At 40.6% G+C, this 25429-nt stretch overlaps 2 protein-coding genes across 5 annotated transcripts in view; one reads left to right on the top strand and one right to left on the bottom strand.

Annotated features, from left to right (window-relative positions):
* LOC126412038 (zinc finger RNA-binding protein) overlaps window positions 1-8267 on the bottom strand; it is a 43220-nt gene extending 34953 nt beyond the window's left edge. The window contains exon 1 of one of the 2 annotated variants that reach the window (XM_050081413.1): window positions 8152-8267. In XM_050081413.1, the coding sequence (XP_049937370.1) occupies window positions 8152-8201 (50 nt within the window). In that variant the 5' untranslated portion in view covers window positions 8202-8267. The remainder of the gene's footprint in view (window positions 1-8151) is intronic. The other variant, XM_050081414.1, reaches the window with a different exon arrangement.
* Window positions 8268-8726: 459 nt separating this feature from the next.
* The window catches only part of LOC126412039 (AP-5 complex subunit beta-1-like), a 175597-nt gene continuing 158894 nt past the window's right edge, over window positions 8727-25429 (top strand). For all 3 annotated transcript variants that reach the window (XR_007575218.1, XM_050081416.1, XM_050081415.1), the window contains exons 1-3: window positions 8727-9031; window positions 9104-9226; window positions 9312-9407. Coding sequence is in view for 2 of the 3 variants with exons in the window: in XM_050081416.1 (XP_049937373.1) it covers window positions 8930-9031; window positions 9104-9226; window positions 9312-9407 (321 nt within the window). In the remaining variant the exon portion in view is untranslated. The remainder of the gene's footprint in view (window positions 9032-9103; window positions 9227-9311; window positions 9408-25429) is intronic.

Here is a 25429-nt window from a genome sequence, read left to right as displayed (position 1 = left end):
TCTGGTAGTCTGAAATGGATTTCGCTGGTAATCATAACAACGCTCATGATTCGCAAACCCAATCAACCACATAATTAGACAGTGGTTGGCTTTCTTTCGTTCGGCTATACTCTGCTCAGCTCGTATAGGCCCTTTTGTCTGCAGGAAAGTTTATTTCTAGATGTGACGAGGATTCCACTGACAGAGACATCATGTACACTATGCATGCATGCACAAATCAACTTAGAATGTGTTCAACAACGTTCAAAAACTGAAAAGGACATGTTTCAAAGTCATACGAATAGTGGATAGACCAATGTGCGCTGGATGCTAGGCACTTTATGAAACATGGTTTTCTCCTCAGGAATACGAATTGCCCCCCCCCCCCCCCCAGATCCAGGGCTGCTGCACAATCTGGCAACTTGGCCATGACAGTAAAATTTTTCCCAGTAGCGCCTAGCTTCTCTGTCTCTCTCTCTTTTGCAGCTGCTTACACAGCCACGTTTCTGTAGCCACAAGTGGAAGAAGATACTATTCAACTGTGCATGATCCCACTCTTAACTGCTAAAACAAATCTAATCTTAACAGTTGCTCATCGGAGGCAATTTGTTGTTACGAAGCATTGCATAGTCTTCCTAAAGCCTTTGACACATTTTGCTGTTGGCAGACGCTTGTACGAGCACTGTTTTGTTGCCGTATATGGCGCATTTCCTGTGCAATTTAAGTTTTTCCTCTCGTTCGCTGCAGTATTATTCTGCAGTAGTAGGATACAGTAATATCCTTTGTTAGAGTATTGGTTCTTACCAGTTAAAATTACAAAAATTTAACCGAGAAGGAATTCAAATAAATTCCGGGGTATTTCCCGGATTTCCCAGATCATAGACACCCTGTTGTAAATGTAAGCCATCGCGCACTAACACTATATATAACAATTCGCTTTTGACTAGCTACCACAATGACAGCAAATAAACAACAACTGAGATTGTAGCTCCTCACCCTGTTTTATAATGACAATGATACAAGAAACAAACCATATTCGTTGTCTTTCACACACTATTTTATGGCAACAATGGCACAATTCCATCCAGCTCACTGTAGTCAGAATCAGCATCAGAACAGTCTTCATGGTTATCACCACAAACACAGATGCCCTTGACCACAACTTTGTGCAGGAATACGCTTCAAGCCATAACAATATGCACCTTTTCTCACAGGACTCTGCATTTGTCTAGCACTTTGTAACAGATCTCTGTACTTTTCAGCACGCTTTTTAGTGACTTTCCCATCCCTGACAAGTTCACTTTTGTCACTAAAAATACATTATCTGATCGACATGGGTCATAATAATTACAGCTCACACCATCTATAAACTTTTGAACTAACACTGTCTTTCTTACTATCGTTCCAGCACTAATTCCAAAGGTTTTTGATGTGTGTTACACTATGTTATTGGTAGTAACTGATGGTCGTCCATGAATACTTGTATATTCTTTCTCCTGTTCGTAAAACTCCTAAGTTCTCTGTAGTAACTTCAAAGCCTCGCTGGCTAGCGGCACACCTTCAACAAAGGAATGTCACTAGGCAAATTCAGTTTTTCACAGCCCAAAACAAGTACACTGTATAAACAATACACAATTCTCATTGTTTACTTTCACACCAAACAAAGCTGGCAACATGGGAGCTTTGACATCACGATGGGCAGCGATTACCATGCTGGAATTGGTTCACACCTGCCGCTTAGAACCTCATGAATGTCGTTCCTCATTTGATGTCACACAGCCAATTGGAAACAAACCTCAAGTGCAACGTATCAGCGGCCTAGGATTAGTCTCTTTTTTTATAGAACCAATGGTGGCTCTAGCAAGAAAGCCTAAGTACTTTGAACAACATTGCTTACGTGATCCCATTTATCTACTAGATGGAAAGAAGATGTTCATTTGAGCAGTTGCCAGTGGGCTCATGTACATGCACAGGGTTGAATTTGTGTGTGAGTAGTGCCTTCACCCGTTTCTGGCTACTTGAAGTGGGTGTTTGCCATATAAGCAGTAGCAGCAAGTAGCCAGATGCTACCCAGAAACATTTTTCTGGCGCGCCCAAGCTGCCAGATTCTCGCATGCGCAGAGCAAGCAGAGTTATAGTGTGGGGGGGGAGTCGTCCTCCATGTGACCCGTGTACACGTTTCGTGATGATGTTGGTCTGTTTACAGCTCCCACGTCAAATGAAAACAAAACATTTCTGTGGCCAGGAACCATCAAGTGAATTAATATACATTCTCATAACCATGAAAGACCAAAATAAGTTAGTAGTTCAAATTTTCCAATTTTATATTATTTACACATTATTATCAACCAACCATCAAAGTCTTAATGAAGCTATTTGTCAGTTTTGTACAGAAATTTTCTTCTATTTTTCCACTGAGGCAGTTTATTTGAAACGAAGTGTTTCATTCCACACTATTGTCTACTTTCAATTTCATTCAATTTCAAGTGCAAATTTTCATTTTCTGGGACAAATGACAATACCATAATAAAGAACCAAACATGAGAATACAGCACTGGACCTCCAAAAAAAAAAAAAAATCGATATCACAAAAACCACATAGAAAAGCTGAATATCAGGTACTTCAGAGTACATCTGGACATGAATTAGAGTCTTCAAACCCAGCTGACATAATCTGCCTCTCTGAACATCATGTGACCACTGGTATAGAACTTTTAAGTGTTACAGGGTTTAGGTTAGCATCTCACTATTGTAGATCAGAAATGGAGAAAGGAGGAGTTGCCACATTCATCAGGAACTGTCATAAATTTAAGAACATAGACAAGCTGTACTGGCCCATTTAACAACCAAAAACAAAGAAATAGTGGTTGCTGGTGATTTCAATGTAGATTTCCTTAAAGACTCTCCCAATAAGAACCTATTTGAGTTAGTAACACTATCATTCAACTTAATTCCCACAGTAAAGTTCCCCACTAGGATAACCACTTGCTCACAAACAGCCATTGATAATATCTTTATAGAAAAGTCAAATGAACAAAATTATATTACAAAACCAATAGTCAAAGGCCTCTCAGACCATGACATGCAGTTCCTTCTGTTAAATGTTAATACTGAACAGGATATAAAATCTGTTAAATCTGAGCTCAAGAGGGTAATCAGTAAGCCAAAAATTGATTATTTTAGGACACTCCTCAGAGACATTCACTGGACTGATGTTTACAGTGCTCATGGCATGAATGAAAAATATAACATTTTTGCTAATAAAGTGCTTACCTTATTTGAACACTGCTTTCCCCCAAAACTTACCAAGGTTAGAGCAAAGTATACAAAGAAGCCATGGATTACTCGAGGAATAGGGGTATCTTGTAAAACAAAAAGAAAACTGTATCTGTCAATCCGAAACATTTCCAATGTTGATGCTATAGCACATTATAAGAAATACTGCAAAATATTAAAGACTGTAATACGGATGTCAAAGCAAATATATTACAAGGAAAAGATAGTCATATCAGATAACAAAATAAAGACAATATGGGATATAGTGAAGGAGGAGACCGGTAGAACCAGACATGAAGAGGAACAAATAGCATTAAGAGTAAATGATGCATTGGTGACAGATGTGTATAGTGTTGCAGAACTTTTTAACAAACATTTTATAACTGTTACTGAAAAGATGGGGTTGTCAGGTTCGGTAGATGCTGCTATGGATTACCTTAGACCAGACATTTCAAGTAACTTCCATAATATGAATTTGACCCTCACTACCCCAACAGAAATAATGTCCACCATAAAATCTTTAAAATCAAAAACATCTAGTGGGTATGATGAAATATCAACAAAGTTAATTAAAGAATGTGATTCTGAGCTAAGTAACATATTAAGCTATCTGTGTAACCAGTCGTTTATCAGTGGAATATTTCCCGAATGGCTGAAATATGCTGAAGTTAAGCCACTGTTTAAGAAGGGAGATAAAGAAATAGCATCAAATTTCCGTCCAATTTCACTGTTGCCAGCATTCTCAAAAATTTTCGAAAAAGTAATGTACAGTCGTCTTTATAATCATCTTATCTCAAATAACATACTGTCAAAGTCACAGTTTGGATTTCTAAAAGGTTCTGATATTGAGAAGGCTATCTACACTTACAGTGAAAATGTACTTAATTCATTAGACAAAAAATTGCAGGCAACTGGTATATTTTGTGATCTGTCAAAGGCATTTGACTGTGTAAATCACAATATCCTTTTAAGTAAACTAGAATATTATAGTGTAACAGGAAATGCTGCAAAATGGTTCAAATCTTATATCTCTGGCAGGAAACAAAGGGTGTTATTAGGAAAGAGACATGTATCAAGCTATCAGGCATCATCCAACTGGGAACTAATTACATGTGGGGTCCCACAAGGTTCCATTTTGGGGCCCTTACTTTTTCTTGTGTATATCAATGACCTTTCATCAGTAACATTACCAGATGCCAAGTTTGTTTTGTTTGCTGATACAAACATTGCAATAAATAGCAAATCAAGTGTAGTCTTAGAAAGATCAGCCAATAAAATATTTGTAGACATTAATCACTGGTTCCTAGCCAATTCTTTGTCACTAAACTTTGAAAAAACACACTACATGCAGTTCAGAACTTGTAAGGGGTGTCCCAAGAGTATATGTCTAACATATGATGACAAGAAGATAGAAGAAGTGGGCGGTGTTAAATTCTTGGGATTACAGCTTGATAATAAATTCAACTGGGAGGAGCACACCACAGAACTGCTGAAGCGTCTTAACAAATCTCTGTTTGCAATGCGAATTTTGTCAGACATAGGGGATATAAAAATGAAAAAGCTGGCATACTATGCTTACTTTCATTCCATAATGTCATATGGGATTATTTTCTGGGGTAATTCATCAAGCCAAGCTAAAGTTTTCCGGGCACAAAAACGTGCAGTAAGAATTATATGTGGTGTGAACTCAAGAACATCCTGCAGAAGCCTGTTTAGGGAACTAGGGATACTAACTACAGCTTCCCAATATATTTATTCCTTAATGAAATTTGTCATTAAAAATATATCACTTTTTCAAACCAACAGCTCAATTCATGGAATCAATACTAGAAATAAGAATAATCTTCACAAGGATTTAAAGTCACTTAGTCTTGTACAAAAAGGTGTGCATTATTCAGGAACACACATTTTCAATAACTTGCCAGCAGCCATAAAAAGCTTAACAACCAATGAAATTCAGTTTAAGAGAAGCCTAAAGGATTTATTAGTGGCCAACTCCTTCTACTCCATTGATGAATTTCTGAGGAAAACCAACTGATTTGTATATAAGTACAACATAACTTCTGCACAATTTCAGTGCAGTAATGTGTTCACTGAAAATTTGTGTGTGTGTGTGTGTGTGTGTGTGTGTGTGTGTGTGTGTGTGTGTGTGTGTAAGTATAATCTAACTTCTGCACCATTTCAGTGCAGTAATGTGTTCACTGAAAATTTGTGTGTGTGTGTGTAAGTATAATCTAACTTCTGCACCATTTCAGTGCAGTAATGTGTTCATTATAAATAAGTATTACAGTAGTTGTATTACATGTTTCTTACCTTATAAATAAATATAAAACTTTTTTATTTTAAATTCAGTGCAATAGTATTTGTAAAATGACTCTTAGTGTTCATTAAAAAATGACGATCATTCCACTTGGGACCTGTGGAATGGTACATTAGCTTATTTGTTTTAGTTTAAATATTTGTCATGTATTGTTGTTTTTTCTGACATGTTCCACATCCTGGAGGACCTCCTCACTACGGATCAATTGGAATGAAAGTAAATCTAATCTAATCTAATCTAAAAAGAGTGTAACAAAACACATACACCAACTTATCTGCATGCTCTCTGCTACTTGTTGCTGACACAGAAAGCATAATGTCCTGAAGACACTGCTGCACTGAGCAAAAGCACTAAAGATATCAAAAATCTTGTCACAAGACTGCAGCCACCTACAAAGTCTTCCAAAAGACTACAATCACTGCACGATTCGCAGGTTATTCCAGACACTACACACAAAGAACACAAGAATTTTACATTTTTGCCTTTCTGTGATCTAATGACAAAATGACAGTGTGCACTGTAGAGCAACACTGGCAAGAACACATGAAGTTTATCACATCTTGTGCCCAATAAACTAGGCATTTCAGAATATGTTATAGAACAGACACTGTGCAATATTCACACCACCTGCATTCACGAGTGTTAATCGTTTCTGTGATAATGCGATAACACAAGTGACTGAAATTAAATTCGCAAATCACCTCTTGGTACAAAGTGGAGTCCGGCCATCATGAAACAAGTATGAAATACACGTAATGCTTTATTTAGTACTGATTTGAGCACAAGCAATGTCACAGTTGGTGGAAGAGTTACATAATAATGAGGCTATTAACAATATGATAACTGTTTAATAGAGGGCAATCTGAGTTGCTTTGAGCCGATACTAGATGCTATGAACCAGTGTACAGCTAGTTTCCTTGACATAACTAAGACATAGCAAATTGGCACAAAAGTTACATGTATGTACGGCTTGACCATGATAAGTTGACGATTCACGAGATGACTTTCAGTAATGGTAGGAGGCGTGTCTTGCCCCCACATTAAGCCCGCTAAGGGTTGATGAGTGGTGACAGGAAGAAATTCTCAGCTGCTTTGTACAGTGCAGGCACCACCACCCTTAACAAAACATACATTAATATTTTGCATCTACAGACTACTTAATGTTGGCAGTACTCCAAGACAAATGGTGCTCCACTTCTGACAGTGCCTGTAAAATCACCATGTTACCGAGAACATGCTGTATGTCTATGCCCCGAGTAGTGGCGATTGGGAAAGCTTGTCACTGCAGTACAGTGGCTAATTTCTGGGTTGAACTAAACAGAGCTCAAACTTTTAATCAGCTTATTATATCATAGTTGACTGTAAAATGGGTGTTGCAATATATGTAACGCTCCTACTAAAAGTAATTATAAATTGTAACGAATTCAGATAAACAGTGTGGAAACAGCGAATAAACTGATTTTAAACCAAGACATAAATTAACTACCCTTTAAATTTTATTATTCACTATGCTTTAATAAAATATCCGGTATATTATTACTCTACAATGGCATCTTTCACATTAATACAATACGCGAGAATGGATACAAACAATGTATTTCCATTACTACCAGGATTAATGCACTGACAAGTAAATACTAATTTCAGATTACCAGTTACATGGATTTAATTGTTACCACACTTTGGTAATTTTTGGATATGATCCAAATACAAATAGTACAGCTGATCTTTGTCAATCAACGACGTTCTACCTTTTGGTTGGCGTGACAATTTATACTGAAATCTACTGATATTTAAGAGGTTCCACGTGGGTTGGAACAATCTGTACACCTAAACTGCTCTGCTCTATCACTTATTTCAACCAGTAGGATGAAAGCACTCTCCCCGGGCAATATCTATCGTCAATCGATACGCGTAAAGGAAACATTCTAGGACGCGACATCAAGTATAACGGTATATCGTTCGAGGAGCACTTAAGAACACACAACGTGCAAGCCACTTCCCATAAATAGGCTAATTATTCAACGAACTCTTCCTGATTAAGTTGTACATCAAACATAAAAGGTGATGCATCCTTCTTGCCTTTTTCCGTAGACAATGGCCGTACATGAATTCAACACAATCACTTCAAAGGATAGGTGGGAATAAGAGTATATTAACATTTTAGCAGATAAGCATAGCTTCGCGCCGATTCGCCGAAATGACAATGTTAAGAACCCAAATTTGTTACCAAAAATTCAACTAAACAAATTCAAAGGCCAAGATGGCGTCGCTTCACGACCGCCAATTCACGAGCGAACGTAAACTTCCTAAAAAAGGATAAGAAATAATGTACTTAACCCGCAAGTTCGTACTACTTTTTCTTTGCATTACAACTGAACATTTGACACTAGCTTCCATCACACATTTATCCCATCATGCTTGAAACCGACACCCCTCGCCGCCATTCACGATAATCGGATAAGCCGGTGAACAGGATTCACCAAAAATAACCCTGCCTGATAACAATCGCTTAAGTTAATAACAATAATAAGAGAAAAATATCTCATGCAAAACGTAAACAAATATATACACACCCATACTGCGTCCCGCCGTGCGTAAAACCAAAATAGTTGTTCGTAGCCATCCTCCTCCTCCAACGCAAGAGAAAGAACAAGATCGCTGCTATTACAGACCCGTTGTATAGCAAGAGCTATTCCGATTGGTCGAAAGGCAGGGACGTGGCTTAAAACTCCACAGATAACATATTTGTTCTGTAAATTCCAGGCACGTGAAGTTTAGAAATTTCACAATACATTGTTATTATTACTGTGAACTGAACCAATCTTTTATTGGCTTGTAACCTGATTAAACTAGAATGTTATTATTTAATTAGGAAGTCCTTACACATAAATTAGGCTACGTAGAAAAACATTTAGGATAATCACATAGTATTTTTAGTGTCCATATTATATTCAGATCTAATTTTTAAATAGTAAAATTTATTAATTAAAACCTCTATGATACAGTTAAAGAAATTTTTGATCTGGAAGGAAACTATGCCATCTTAATTTTCAACAATCCATGTTTTACATTCTCAACTGAGAATCTACCGTCGAAGGCATCTAGCCCAACAATCTAGATAAATATCTTTGCGGTTTGCTGTGTTTTGTAATCTGACAGGCAGTATAAGTAAACAAACACTGGTGTGAAGGTTAGAGGCGTATTGTGCTGTCAAAGTAAAGCACAATGTGCGTATTATAGAGAAATGTTAATCGAAAGAAGTCACTTGGATAACACGTTATGCGTTAAATGATGCAAGTGATGAAAAGCAAAATCACTTACGAATAGTTAAGTTCATGTTCCGTTTTGATAATGTTGACCACCAAAGATAAGCACCAATTGAAACTGCTTGGCTTGAAGGATGTATTTTCGAATTCTCTTGAACTCCACGACATTTTTGATTGTGCACTGAAGGTAAAAGTTTTTTTTCCAGCGTACGTAAAAGATGAAAATCACTTCCACCTATTGTAATAGTCAAATTTTCAGGTGCTCTTAGAGGAAAAATATGTTGTGATGACTACCAAACTAAGTATATGCACGTTTATAGAAGAACAGACGTCTCTGTTGAACTCTGTGACTGACGCAGAATTAATTTTTGCAACACTGAAGGCAAGTAACTGGAGGACCAGTACTCTAACCAAATAGCAGTTAGCTGCATTGCTGCAACAAAAGGAATAATTTCAATCTATTTCAGAATTTGTTTGAGTCTTGTGTGGAAGATGATGATATTCTGCTACAAGGAAAATGCTTGTCAACAATGACAACTGTGCTGGTGCAAACAATAACAGTCGTAAGTCAAATTTTCCTAACCCATACTCTGTTTAAATGATATGTTATGATAACAAAAACTAACAATGACTCGGAAAAAACTTTTTACCCCACGAAAACCCTCTTGTAATTTGATACTCTGAAGTCACTGGAATATGCATTGAATAACAGCTGGAAGTAAACCCTCTATTTTTAAAACAGGTAGATTATTTAAAATGAAACACTAATGAAATCTACTTGTTTATCCATTCATGCAGGAATGTTTTCACTGTGATAATGATTTTGTTATCACCATCTTCTCCCATAGGCTAGGCCTTGCTGATGCTGCCATATTAGTCTCTCCTCACCCGACTGTTTTAAGTCGCTGTACTGTTCGAATTTAAGCCTATTCATCATAGAATCCAGATGATTCTTCTGAAGTTTTCCGCTTCTGTTCATCCGCCAAATATTGTGGACAAGTATTTTTTGTGACTTGTAGTGTGGCCAATGAACATTTTGCTTTCATTTTTTTCTATGGTAGTCATCAATTCTCTTGTTTCATCTATTTCCTTGAGGACCCCCTTGTTAGAAATTTTCTCTCTCAAGCTTATTTTCAGCATCCTTCCCCACGTCTACATTTTTATTTCTTACACAAACTTTTCAGACACATGTTTTGATGAATTATTACCTACTTTTAAAACTTGTGAGCCATCTTATCAGAAACTTTTTCTTGTTACTGAATTCCTGTTTAAGGTGGGCAAGTCTCCTTCTGATTGCCATGGTACACCTATTGTCATAAGTGACAATGCTTCTTAATTTAGTAGTATGAGGTTGGATTGATTGTGTTCACACTGCGAGCAGCTGAAGATGCTTTTTTCCGTGTTGAGCTGTCTTTAGACTGCTTACTCAGAGAGTAATAGTGGCAGAGAATCTGGTGGACCATGCTGCAGAGGCACCTTGCAGTGCGCCCAATGCAGAGGATCTGTCCTCATGACAGGGTGAGTGGCAAGTCATAACCCTTTTACGTCACTGAGGGCCAAAGAGTCAGTGTGGAGGCTGGCCTTGCTTATTCACCCAGTGAGTGGACAGGTGGCCAGTCCTTCAGCAGGGAACAAGGAGACACACAGGGGAGAGGGATTTGCTAGATATTGGGAGCTCAGATTTATGTGCATTATTAAACCCATTATGGAAATAGCATCCAGGGCAGATTGAAATCCAATGTGCATTCAGTAACTCAGTATGTCCGTCAACAGAGGGAAGTCGGGTGGGGGGGTTGGGGGCTCAGCAGGGATATGGAGGTAACCCTGCCAGCAGCTGTCGGGCGTGTAGGGTGCAGTCTGCAAGTGGTGGCTCATGTCAGCACCAGTGATGTCTGTAGCTTGGGTTCTGAGGCCATCCTCAGTCTGTAGGGGCAGCTGGTGGAAGTTGTGAAGAATGCTGATTTCACACATCAGGTGCAAGCAGAGCTCACAATTTGCAGCTTCATTCCCAGAATCAATTTGGAGGGGGGGGGCGGGGGGGACTTTAGTTTGGAACCAAGTAGAGGGGTCTCAACCAAAAGGCTCTTTGGTTCTGTCACAGTTTTGGCTGCAGATTTCTGGACCTGCATTGTGGGGTGGAAAACTGTAGGGCTCACCTGTCAATATGTAGAGAGCAAAATCAGACTAAGTACAAAGTAAAGACACTTTGACTGTCAAAATTTTATTAGTAAATTGTTGAAATATTTGTAATAAAAGTTCATGAATTGCCTTCCAGGAAAGTTGTTGCTGCAAATTATTTTCAGAACTGAGAACTGGTTGAAACCAAAAGTAGAAAGCCCTTGAAATGAGGCCTGCATGGTATATTGAAAAGACAGATGAGGCACCGTAAGTGGAGGAGTGTTCATTGGATTGGGCAAAAATATTTTATCTAATGAGTCTGACCATGAAGTTATTGGGACACGTCTAACATGTCTAGGTGAACTCAAGTCAATTATAGGATGTAATTCTTCAGGCTTTCCAAGCATTCTGTTGACATTTTGCGGTGTCAGGTGTTCTACTGGATGTCAGTGTCATCCATGCATAATGTTTTGATAACATGATGCTTTGTCTTCATCAGGTGCTACTGAAACTGCTCATCAAGTGGAACTGGTCCAGAGTTTATATCTAATGCTTTCCCCCTTCCGTAGTTGGTACTAGGTGTCTTGTCTGTGGTTCATTCCCCCTAGAATTGTCCTGAGACATCCGTTTTCGGTCCAGTGGACCTGGCCATTAGCTAGCACTCCTATTTTGTCCAGATTTGCTTGATTGTGGTCTGGCATTCTGTTCTCAGTACAGTGATTCTGGGGTTCTTTCCCCTTTCCACATTCCATGATCTTTTTCTTGAGTTCTGTTGCAGTGCTGTTTTAGCAACTCCAGTGCAGGGTCTTGGTGTCCTGATTCATTAAGTTTTTCGCCACCTTTGTCTCTCTCAACTCTTTATAACATTTCCCAGTCTGTGCCAGAACCATCATTTTTTTAATAGTTTGTGTCATGATTAAGATACAGATAGTGCTCGGCAATGGCTGACATAGTTGCCTATCTCAACTGGGTGTGCATCTCGTGTTCTTTGCATCTGAAGACTATTGTCCTGGTTGTAGCATTGTATGACATGTCACTTTGGTATGTAATATCATAAAACCCTGGTTTGTGAAAATCAAGGTCATCTTTCAGATTCCCAAGTAGCCCTCTTATTTTGGCATGGTATATGGAAAGAACGCTTGATGTTATGCTTCTTGAAAATCCTGCTGTTCTTGGCAGAAATAGGTCCCACATGTGGTAGGTAAGCCACAGTCTTTATTTCATCTTGCTCTACTTCTCTACTAGCAGCAAAGTAGCTGGTTGAAAAGCCTTCTGAAAACGGTTGACTGTGTAACCATTTTTGGAGAAGATTGGGCATAGGAGCTGTATTTCTGATGTGAAATTATTTTGGTGTCATAAGGTTAAAAGTGACAGTTTTAGTATCATCAAAGAAAGTCTACACTCAGTACCACAAAAATACACAAATTGTGTACCATTAGTTTGCAGGCAGTAAGGACAACCAATCTTGTGAAGTACATTTAAACACATTTTCCAAAAATTGTCTTGGGCAACAAGTTCGGCGGCTGCACACAATGGAGATGTTTCAGACCTTGTAGCTTTAGCACACATCAACAGCTAGAACACAAGTAAGTTGTGTTTTAATTGTTGATGTGTGCTAAAATTGTGCTTGTGTAAGCTGGTGCAAAGACTGGCTATTTTTCATAAAGGTCATTCACGTATTTTATCATTGAAAAATTCAGCCACTGTCTAGAATGGAGGACATATTATACTGCCAAAACTTGTAACCAATAAAATAAATTCGGGATGATGGCATTTTTATATTTCTTACTGGTCTAGCTCTTTTCATCAGCACAAATACAACTTTTGAAATATGGGCTTGCAGTGAACCCTAGCAGAGCTATGTGTAAATTTCATAATCTGCTATTAATCTTGTCCCAGAAAACTATTCCGTGAGCTGCAAGGGACTGTAAGTAACTTAACTAAACCATTCCAGCAGCATCTGAAGCATCCAGGGCAACACATGCAGAACTGAGTCACTGGGAGAGTTTAGTTGCATAGTCTTTCCAGTTTGTATTAGTCAACACGTATTCCTAAAAGTTTTGTGCATCATACCCTTTCTAACTCATTTCCACCCAGTACCAAATGAAGATTTTGGTTTCGATTCATCTTTCCAAATTCTATACAATCTATTTTCGTCACATTAACAGTCAACCTGTTTTCATTCAACCATAAATATAAGGACTTGATCAGTTGTTGTGGAGAGAGATACCTTAAGATCACTTACTATTGCATTCGTATCATCTGCAGAGAACATGGTCTTGTCTGGAGTTTCTGAGCTTCGTATGTCATTTGTATAAATATGGAATAGATGGGTGCCTAACACACTCCTCTGGGAACACTTGTATAGACTTCCCTTGCATCTATTAGTATGAGCTGATGTGAGCTGCACAACCTGTGAGAATATTTTACAAGTATGATTGAAACCACTAGCTTTCTATTCCTTTTTATCCTATTGCTTCCATCTTATCTAAAAGAATTCATGACTAACTGTATCGAAAGCTATAGAAAGATCTAATTTAACTCCCACAATACTTTTATTGTTACATAAGTTTCTATTTCATTGATATAATCTGTAATTGGGGTAGTAAATGAAGCTTTGTCTGTTTGTACAGAGTTTATTTAAATATATAATAGCACATAACTCATTGGCAGATGATAGTGACACCCGCAGGGGCTTAAAAATGGAAATTAGCATAAACCAAAAAAGCTGTGTTGCCACCTTAAAACAATGTGACATAATACCGCTAAACACTCCCTCAGTGTTAATTATCAATGTTACAAAAACAAAATTACAAGATTTAAATACATCATAGCAAGACTCTAAACTTTTCAGATTTTGTTTTATGTAGTCGCGTTGTTAGAAAATCAGCTGGTTGCTCATTTGTGCTAATGTGCTTTAACACAACTTTCTTAGCAGATACTTTCTCCCTAACAAATAAAATTTTGACATCTGTATGCTTAAGTTTATGATGGAACTGTCAGTTTTTGCAAATGCTTATTGCTGGCATATTATCTTCATACAGTACAACAGCTATAGAAAGAATAAAATACAAGCTACTGAGCCAACAGGCTTCACTAGTTGCCCTACTTGAGGCTACAAATTCTGAAGCTGTTGATGACTAAAGACACTGTGGGTTGTTTCTTGGTTGCCCATGAAAGTCGAAAACCCCAAACTTTAAAAAGATAACCATCTGTGGATTTTCTCTCTCTACTCCGACAGCAGCCTAATCAGAGTCAACATAACCGGTTATAGTTTTGGCACACTTCTCATCCCTAGCATGTAACAGACTCAGTTTTAAGAGTTCCAACAATATAATGCATACATGTTTTAAAGCGTTCCATAAATCCAGGCTTTCACCTGATTTCTACCTGCTTAGAAAAGTTATTGCTACAAAAATATCTGGTCTGGAACCTAATATGGCATGCATCAGTGACCATTTTAATTTTTTGTGTCTTTTCTCGATGTCTTCATTTTCAGATTTTTCTCTTTTTAACCTAATGTGACCAAAATATTCCCCCATGGGAATTGCAACAGAATTACATTTAAACATTTCAAAAACCTTTAATACTTTCTCAAGATACACACTTTGTCAAATTGTCCTTTCCACCCAGAGAAACTGAAGTTATCACCAAATTATCAATATAAACAGGTAAGTTTGATTTGTTCCTGTTTTGTGTCTTTGTATACAAGCAGTACGCAAAATCACCTCTTACAAATGCTAACCTAGTTATTATTGTGTGGAACTTAACATTTCAATTTTTGAGTGAGTCCTTTCTAAATTTACAAACTTTATCATTCATTATAATGCAATATCCAATAGGTAATTTAGCATAAAAATCTCCAGTTATCTTCCCATAAAGAAAAGCAATGCAAACATCCAGCTGATAGATGGGAAAGTTATTCCCATTACAGAAAACCAGAAAAAGTCTCGCTGAAGTAAGATTTGGTACTGGACTGTACATTTATGAATATGTCAATCTTTATTTACCATAATAATAGGTGCTGAAGAATTGATTTAAAATTTGTGTCATGACTGGGACTTGAATCCGGGTGTCCTGCTTACTAGGTAGATGTGCTAGCCTTTACACCTTTGTATCAGTATAGGTAACACAGCTGTACGAATTACCATAGACCAATGCCCTCCCTAACATAAACTTCAGTTCATGCCTTCGGCCTATTTTCCTTTGCTGGAAACTTTAAATTACAAAACAAGCTTTATAAAAAATAACTTTCTCACCTCTTTTTCACCTAAAAACCCACTGTGCGTCAATAAAATTACATTTGTTTGCCTTACATATATAATCCCATGTATCATTTTCTTCTAGGACTTGCAGTTCTCTTGGTATGGCATCTTTACAATTTTTAGCATCACTACAAGACATTGATTCAGTGTAGGTGCTGGGAGTCGTCGTCATCATTCACTGTTGTCAACACTCCCAACTCATAATTCTCCAAGTAGTTTGGGCACTGAATATTCCTCATGGGTCTCAGTTTGTATGACCTCTTATTCTCGTCATCTACTTTTTCCTCTGCATCCTCAAAAGAATCTCCTCTGTTTTCTCTTTCTTCACTGATTTCTTGTTCTTCTCTAAGCTGACTTCTCTTTTTTTCCACAACCTTAATCCCCGTTTCTACTTTTTTATGCACCCCTCAATTCTGAAATTTTATCTATGACATCTTCATCACGACAGATAGTATCAGAGTCTGTTACAGAGACACCAATTTCCTTCTTCCTTTCAGAGCTTGTTGACAACAAGAAAACTACATCTCAGTGCACCTCAGTTTCTTTGTAGAAGATTAAATATTTTTTACACTTTCACATCATCATCATCATCATAATCGTCATAAATAAACCTGTTTTGTTTTTGTGGTCTAGTTTCAATATCTTTTCTTTGGGTACAAGGTTAGAGACATGAACAACAAATATTTTTGAATCTTGTAATGGTAATCCTCTTACATGAAAGACTTCAAAAGGAGTTTTACCTCTCACAAGATTCGGACCATTTTTATTTATTACATAAGCTGCTATGTTATCTGCTTCAGCCCATTAATTTTTGGGTATTACTGAAATTGTTGAACAAGAAGCTTCAGCCATAGTGCACCTTTCTCTTTCAGCTCTTTTATTTTGCTGTGATGTGTTCAGTTCTTCTTTGATGAGTTATGTCATTTTCACTCAAAAATGGACCTAAATCAGTATTCATAAATTATTGTCAATTATTACTCCTTATAACTTTAATTTTTAGGCCAGTTTCTCTCTAAGCTTTTGCAATAAAGTTCTTGATCAAATCTTTAACCTGATCATTTTGTTTTATAAAGAATATTTTGTGATAACCTGAATAGTCATCCTCAAAACAAAACAAAAAAAACAAAAAAAAAACAAAAAAACAAAAAAAAATCGCTCTCCTCCAAGAAGTAAATATATTTCCACAGGTTCGCAGATGTTGGCATGAACCAATTCAAGAGAGGCTTTAGCTTGTGAGCTGATGGGGAAGGACAAGTGATTTGTTTACCTGCCAAACACGCTTTGCAAGTGACAGTCATTAACGAAGTCCACCCCTTTATGCAACAATAACTCGCTCATAAGCATAATGCTGTGATGGCACAATCTTTTATGCTGAACACTCAAGTTCTCAACATTTTTAGACAAATTTACCGTACCAAAGTTCAGTAATTCACACACGCTATCAATATTGACTTATGAAAAGTCACTAGTGTCATACTGTCAAGCGTGCAGTGCATTTTATCTCCACACTTCAAAGTAACTATTGATATTGTTCTGATTGTGTACTGTTTAAGGAAAACAATATACAATGCATGTTATTTACATGTTGCAATAATGCACGAACTTCACTTTTACTGTTCAAGAATTCATATTGTTCCCTGTTTGACACTACACACATACCTTTGTACAATACAATTCCTAGTGAAAACAGGTTGAATTGCGGTTCAGGCATTAAAAGCACTCCACTGACTATTGTTCTGATAAACTTAATGCTGTTCCAGGTGTACAGTTCCACAGTACCATGCCCAATCACATCAGCGAGTTTATCAACATCCACAGTTACTTTCATTGAGCTTCACACATTGTCCATTTTCTTAAACAACTCACACTTATTGCAAATATGCTGACTACTCCCTGTATCCATGAACCAGTAATCTTCTAGGTCAGCTCCTTGACTCATGCACATAAAGGCATTTACATCCTGAGACTTTTTGCCTGCCATGGACTTCAGCAGTCTGACTTCAAATGACCTCTTTTCTTACAGTAATTGTAGCTTCTCGTTTCCCTCTTCATTTTATTTTTACAGTCCTTTGAAAAATGCCCCTCTTTACCACAAGTGTAACAGGTAATTTTTTGCTGCCTGCTTACACATTTCCAAAGCTACCTTCTGTTAATCGAGCTGATAGGTTCTCTCTTCTTGAATGAGCAGTCTTGAAGTTAACTCATTAAGTGTTTGCTTCTCAAAGCGGATGGACTCCCATGTTGAACAGAAATGTTTATATCTCTCTGACAAGGACATCAACACCTTGGTTATTATCATTTTCTCTGAAAGTGGTTCACCCACTTGCTTCAAATTAATGTTGATATCCTCTATTTTTGACATAACTGTAACCATCGAGTCATCACCAAATTGAAGTGAGAAAACTTTTGCTGAAGTAGGTGAATGCTCACTGTGGACTCTTTCTCATACATTGTCCTCAGTTTAGCCCACATGCCAGACGAGATCGTATACGACAGTAGGTGATCTACATCAGCAATAAGTTCATGTGCTTTTGCATCCTTTCCCACTCATGTTTTTTCTGCAGCTTTGTTCTTCTTCAGAGGCTTAAGGATACAGGGTACTTTTCCGGCTCAGTGTTATGTAAAAATCAACACATATTTCTTCCAGGCACTTTTTATAATGTATATGTTTTACAGATTTTTTGTTGATATCAGGTAATGCAGCACACTTTCTAAACAAATTAGAGGTATTTTGAATATTTTTGAATCTGCTTAGGCTTATTAAAAAAATTACAAAGAAATTGATGCATTTTTTTTCCAAAGTGCTTCCTCAAATTGAGGTACCATTTAATCTAATGTTATACGTTTTTACCTGATATGCATGACATGATGGCTGAGGCACTAGACCTATTTAATTCCACCTATTATCTATATTACAAGGATAAAAAACATCACATCTTACTTTTTAATTTTTATAATTTTTTTCCTAATAAAAATGTTATTTTTTCTATAAATTAGTTGATTATGCAATAAAGCTTAGGTCTACTACATGAGTATGGACTATTGCAAGTTACACAAAAAATTAGAGCAATACTTTATAAACTTTAGGAAATATTTGTACCTGAATTCTGAAAAATACAACTTGCAGGAAATTGCAAATGAAGATGTGAGTCCAATTAAACTGCGCCTCAAACATTCCTGCAGCATAGTCTTCATCCTGCAGCATTTCTTCATCTTCAAGCTTCCTCTTGGCATTCCTTTTAGCACTTATTGCTTCACTGGTAACTTGAAGAGTCAATCTTTCAGCTTCATGCACCTGTTGTCTGTCACATGCAAGCAATTGATCTTCCATATTAGAGCCACATTCTATGCCTAAATTTCTCAGGACTTCCAACCTTCCTATCACTCCATCATTGAAACATATCACTACATCTAGTACACCAACTTTTAATGTATTTAGTCCTACAAAAACATTCTTGTGTAATCTTTCCCATATGCAATGGTTGAAACTTTCATTTGTATTCGGAGTGCCCCCATGAAGACATTTACTAAGTGGGATCAGGATCACTCAGGTCTCTAAAAATTGGTTTTATTTCATCATAGCATCCTCAACAACAGAATGCTTATGATATATTTGGCCACCTTCTTTTGCTTTTTGGTAACCACACCAAGAATCTGCTTCTTTAGAGCAAAGTCCGTGAACGGGGTGGTCATCTGTGGACAACTTATGAAAGTAAGTGGCCCATACAGCTTTTCTCATTGCTGTAACATCATTCTGAGGTGCAGTTCATCTAATGGCCAGTCCATAATAACTCTGAAGGAGGTTTATTTCAGTTTCTGTCAATCTGCCTCGGCCAGACAGAGATTTTCCATCAGATAGCAACTTTACTTTCATTTATCTTCGTAGCTTCCTCAATCTAGCAGCCATCCTCTTTTGCACATGTCCATAACACTCCAGTTTTGCTACCAAAGCATCACCATAAACATTGAACTCATTAATTTTATTGAAAGCTTTAGAGTCCCCATCGCCTAGGTACTGCGTATATCTAGCATTATAAATGGACCCCAACCCTTGAAATATTTTTAGATCCCCATCACACTCCATACCTCCACCGTAACAATCATCATTTTTAGAAAACTGATGTTCAATATGCCCTTCCAGTGTTGCCATGGCAGGTGTAGCAGTACTTAGATAAGAACTCAACATCAACAACTTTTTCATTCTCCAGAGAAGTAACACTTACAACACCATTCAAGGAACAGTGTCCTCGACATCGCCATGTCCCATCAACTGCAACAGCAATGTCCCTGGTTCCACTAATATTTACAGTTTCTTCTACTGCATGTTTCATAGATGCTTTAGACACAACTGTCAAGGCACCTAAAAGTATTTTTATGTTCTTACTGAACCTACTGGGAGGAGGAGGAAGGTCCATCAAACCACAAAACGTTTGAGCAGTCTCTTTTTCCTTTTCCTATTGCACGCATTGCATACACTAACTTCAAATTCACATCATATGAATTATGCGCAATGTTTGAAGTCATCTTCGAGGCAGATTTATTGCAGGATCTACACAGAACAACCAGTTTTGATGCTAAACCCTTCCTGCTACTTTGTTGTTCAGTTATTTCCAGACAGCCTACACCATCACATTGTTTACATTTCGCCACTTCCTTCATCAAAGAAGATAAAATTCCCACATCAACAACAACAAATCCACTACAACTAGCGTTGTTGTTAACACAAAAATTTGAATCACCGGGAGACATGCCATTTGGGAGTTTCTTCCCTGAAGAACTGATACATAGATTACCTTCAACTGTGTGGCTTGCTTTGTTTGTGAACTGGTTACCATGGAATTTCCTTTTATTGAATTTCTTGAAGCATGGTATAGTTCGTATTTATTGCACACTACAGGATATGTGCTTCCACAAATATATGTAGCACTTGGGCAACAAACATTGAGTAACACATGAACAAACTGCTTTAGCGAAACAAAATAAATACTAGCAAAGATAATCATTTACAGACACTAGAAACGTGCACTGTTACCAACATATTCAATGTATCATATATATATAATCACTAGAAACAGTTCACAGTTCTTTTCAAAATAATTCTGGTTTCTGTAACAAAAATAAATGGGGTGTGGCAGTGTACATAACCATAACTTTAAAATTTGGAGTATATAGGTCATTTTTCATTTGAAACCCTATAATGTATGTATCAATATAATCAAGAAAGACTATAGAATTTAATAAAATCATTAAAAAAATTCGAATTTACCACCATTCATAAGTACCTTGTATCCTCAATAGCTTTGCCATTGACAGTGTCTAAAAAGCCTTTTCCACTGAATGTCACTTCCTTTTGGAATTTCCACAATGCTCAGACAACTTCAAGCACTGATGTGTAGACAGTTCGATCACACTGTGCCAGCACTACACTAATAACATCAAATTCCCCCCCTGCGGGTTCGGGGGTAAGAATAGGCCCGCGGTATTCCTGCCTGTCGTAAGAGGCGACTAAAAGGAGTCTCAAACTTTTCGGCCGTATGTGATGGTCCCCTGTTGGGTTTGACCTCCATCTCTCAAAATTTTTCCGAAGAGCGAGCCGATTGGGGAAGGGCGCCTTACTTGGTGCATTGTGTCCATCTAGCGATCAGACCTTTCACCAGCTTCTTTGTCGTTGCATTGCAGTCCTGCCCGCTCTCCATCTCTTGGACATGGATACGTTCCTGCGAGCACTTTCCACCTTGCGCTGTGCAGTGCCACTTTCTGCACTGACGGCGACCATGGACCACATGTCATCTAACATCCAGCACGGTAGCCAGTCCGTTGTGGTGGGGCCGCCATGTACCCTGTTGATTGTAGCCCCCTGACAACACAGGGATCGCTCTACTGATGCCTGCGCCGTTAACTCCCCATGTATGCCAAGGAGTAGATGCCTGTCTCCCTGGGGCATCAGGACTCCCGGCAATGGCCGTCCTGCTAGGTGGCTATTGCTGCAGCTGGGTGGCACCCGTGGGGAGGGCCCTTGGTCAGAGTAGGTGGCATCAGGGCGGATGACCCGCAATGAAGCGTGGTACATCATCTCTCGCTGGCGGCCAGCCGCCAGCAGTCTCTAAGGGTTCTCGGGCTCAATTTAATGCTCAGAAGTACGATCCGAAAACGATCCCCTCTCTGGCCACGCCGTGGGAGGAGCGTAAGTCTCAGTATGGAGGTAACAGTTATTCGCCTCGATTCTTAGTTTGCACGAGAGCTGATGGGGAGTCTTTTCTATCCACAAAGCCTCAGTTCTTCGTCGAGCATTTAGAGGACAAGTTTGGGGAGGTGGAGGGCTTGTCCAAAATGCGCTCTGGGTCAGTACTGATACAAACGGCATCCTCCGCCCAGTCACGCAGGTTACTTGCTTGTGACAAGTTGGGGGATGTTAACGTTACCATTACACCACATAAGAGTTTAAATATGGTCCAGGGTGTTATTTTCCATAGGGACCTCCTTTTGCAGTCTGATGACGAGCTGCGCGCCAACTTAGAGCATAGAGGTGTTCATTTCGTCCGGCGCGTTCATCGGGGTCTGAGGGACAATCAGGTTGCTACCGGTGCCTTCATCTTGGCCTTCGAGGGTGATACATTACCGGAGAAGGTCAAGGTGATGGTGTACCATTGTGATGTCAAGCCCTATATCCCTCCACAGATGCAGTGCTTTAAGTGCTGGAAGTTCGGCCATATGTCTTCCCGCTGCACTTCCAGCCTCACATGTCGAGATTGCGGACGCCCATCACATCCCAATACTCCATGTGCCCCGCCTCCCATCTGTGTCGACTGCGGAGAGCATCATTCACCTTGCTCGCCAGACTGCAAAGTCTTTCAGAAAGAGCGCAAAATCATGAAATATAAGACCCTGGACCGGCTGACCTATACTGAGGCCAAAAGGAAATATGACCGACTACATCCTGTGCGAATGACGTCTTCTTACGCAGCTGCTACAACAACTGTGCTAGCCCCATCAGTTTCGAGACTTCCAGCCAGATCGATGAGCAGTACAACTACTCCTGCCCCCTTGCCCGTGGGGGGGGGGGGGGGGGGGGGGGCTCTACCCAACCAGTTGCTCCTGCACCACCTACCTCAGGAGCACCATCCTCCCACCCATCGGGGACGTCCGTCCCCACTTCTAAGCTGGAGAAGTGTCCAACTTCATCGGCTTCTCACGCTCGCAAGGGGTCCCTTGGGTCCCTCCCTTCCCAGGTTTCCACCAGCAGGAAGGGTGACGACCGACAGTTGCGTAAGTGCCCACAATCCGCTGGTTGTAGGGCTTCACGATCCTCCTCAGTCCCGGAGACTGAATTGGTGAAGCCCTCCCAGCCAGTTAAACCCAAGGAGCAGCGTGAGAAATCCAAGAAGAAGAGCTCTAAGCCCAAGGAACTCACGGTGGCAGCCACCCCACCGCAACCGTCCAGCTCTGCGTCTGAGGACGAGGTGGCGATTCTGGCGTCCGCTGAGGACCTCGATTTCGCCGGTCCCTCAGACGCCATGGATAGCGCTAGCACCGGTGCTCAATTGGAGGCAGCAGGTGACCCAGCGGCGTAATCTGCCTTCCAAGTCCCATCACGCCTCTCTCTGACATGGACAATACCATCCTCCAGTGGAACTGCAGCGGTTTCTTCCACATCTAGCTGAGCTCCAACAACTTATCAGCCTTCACCCTTTCTTCTGCATTGCACTTCAGGAAACTTGGTTTCCAGCAATGCGAACCCCCGCCCTCCGTGGCTATCGAGGTTATTATAAGAACCGGGCAGCTTATGAAAGGGTGTCTGGTGGCGTCTGCATATATGTCCTTAACTCTCTTCACAGCGAGTCTGTACCTCTACAAACAGCTTTAGAGGCTTTCACTGTTCGGGTGTGGATGCCACAGGCTGTTACTGTCTGCAGTCTTTACCTTCCACCGGATGGTGCTGTTGCGCAGCATGTGCTGGCTGCTCTGATAGCCCAATTGCCGACACCTTTCTTGTTATTGGGCGACTTCAACGCCCATAACCCTCTGTGGGGTGGGTCAGTGGTGACAGGTCGAGGTGCCACCATTGAGCATTTATTAGCACAGCTCGATCTTTCGCTTTTAAATGATGGTTCCTTCACACACTTTAGCGTGGCGCATGGCATGTACTCCGCCATCGGCCTTTTGATCTGCAGCCCTAGCCTCTTACCGTCTGTCCAATGGAGAGTGCATGACGACCTGTGTGGTAGTGACCACTTTCCGATCTTTCTGTCACTGCCACAGCGTCAGTCTTCTCTGCGCCCTTGCAGGTGGGCTATGAATAAGGCTGACTGGGACTTGTTTTCCTCCACTGCCGCTATTGAGTCTCTCTCTAGTGGTGACATTGATGCGGTGGTTCAATCGGTCACCACCGGCATCGTTACTGCTGCCGAATCTGCCATTCCCTGTTCCTCTGGGTCCCCTTGGCGGCGTACTGTGCCTTGGTGGTCGCCTGAGATCGCTGCAGCGATTAAAGATCGCCGGCGGGCGCTCCAGCGTCACAAGCGACATCCCTGCATTGAACACCTCATCACCTTCAAACGGCTGCGTGCGCGGGCCTGCCGCCTTATCCACCGAAGCAAGCAGGAGTGCTGGGAGTGGTATGTGTCCACCATTGGCCTCCATGTCTCTCCATCGCAGGTCTGGGCCAAGATCCGACGCCTCTACGGCTATCGGACCCCTGTCAGCGTCCCTGCGCTCTCACTGAATGGAGCAGTTTGTACAGACTCCGACAAAATTGCCAACAGCTTGGCAGAGCATTTTGCTCTTAGTTCCACTTCTTCCAATTACCCACTGGCCTTCCGCTCCATTAAAGAGCGGATGGAACATCGGAGCCTTTCTTTTCGCACCCACCGTTCTGAATCCTACAATGCTCCATTCAGTGAGTGGGAATTTCACAGTGCCCTTGCCGCTTGCCCTAATACCGCTCCTGGGCCAGATCGCATCCACTGTCAGATGCTGAAACACCTTTCAGTGGACTGCAAGCAATGCCTCCTCGACCTTTACAACCGTATCTGGCTCGAGGGTGAGTTTCTGTCACAATGGCAGGAAAGCATTGTCATCCCCGTTTTGAAACCAGGCAAGAGCCCTTTGGAGGTGGACAGCTACCGCCCCATTAGCCTCACCAACGTTCTTTGCAAGCTTCTCGAACGGATGGCGAGCCAGCGCTTGAATTGGGTACTGGAGTCTAGGGGCCTTCTGGCTCCGTCTCAGGGTGGGTTCCGTAAAGGCCGCTCTGCCACCGACAATCTGGTGAGCCTGGAGTCGGCCATCCGTACTGCATTTGCCCGCCGTCAGCACCTGGTCGTTGTCTTTTTCGACATGCAGAAGGCGTACGATATGACATGGCGTCATCACATCCTTTCTATGCTTCATGGATGGGGTCTTCGGGGCCCTCTGCCGATCTTTATCTGCAATTTTCTGTCATATTGTACCTTCTGCGTGCAAGTCGCAGCCTCATATAGTTCCTCCCACGTCCAGGAGAACAGTGTGCCACAGGGTTCTGTTTTAAGTGTTTGCCTGTTTTTAATAGCCATTAACGGGCTCGCTGCGGCCGTGGGAAATTCTGTCTCTGCTTCCCTGTATGCTGACGACTTCTGCCTTTACTACAGCTCTATTGGCATTGCAGCTGCTGAACGTCAGCTACAGTCTTGGCAAGGTGCAGTCTTGGGCTGCAGCGCATGGTTTTCAGTTTTCGGCTGCCAAGACCCGCTTTATGCATTTCTGCCAGCGCCGAACGGTCCATCCTGAGCCACGGCTTTCTCTTGACAACGAACTTCTTGCTGTGGTGGAGACCCACAGGTTTTTGGGTGTAGTTTTTGATGCCCGGTTAACTTGGCTGCCTCATATTCGGCAGCTTAAACAGGCGTGTTGGAGGCATCTAAATGCTCTGAGATGCTTGAGCCACACCAGCTGGGGCGCCGACCGATCTACCCTGTTATGGCTGTACCTGGCGTTAATCCAGTCCCGTCTGGATTATGGGAGCGTGGCTTATGGCTCAGCATCCCCATCTGCGTTGCAGGTGCTGGACCCAATACTACACAGTGGGATACGACTGGCCAATGGTGCCTTCCGGACCAGCCCTGTGGACAGCGTACTTGTGGAGGCTGGTGTCCCTCCATTGCGATTGAGGCGCCAACATTTACTGGCCGCTTATGCTGCCCATGTTTTGAGCTTGCCCGGGCATC

Source organism: Schistocerca serialis, chromosome 7 (assembly GCF_023864345.2).
Source record: "Schistocerca serialis cubense isolate TAMUIC-IGC-003099 chromosome 7, iqSchSeri2.2, whole genome shotgun sequence".
Lineage (NCBI taxonomy): Eukaryota > Metazoa > Arthropoda > Insecta > Orthoptera > Acrididae > Schistocerca > Schistocerca serialis.
Note: the sequence above shows the minus strand (reverse complement) of the source record. Positions and strands in the feature narration are given on the sequence as shown.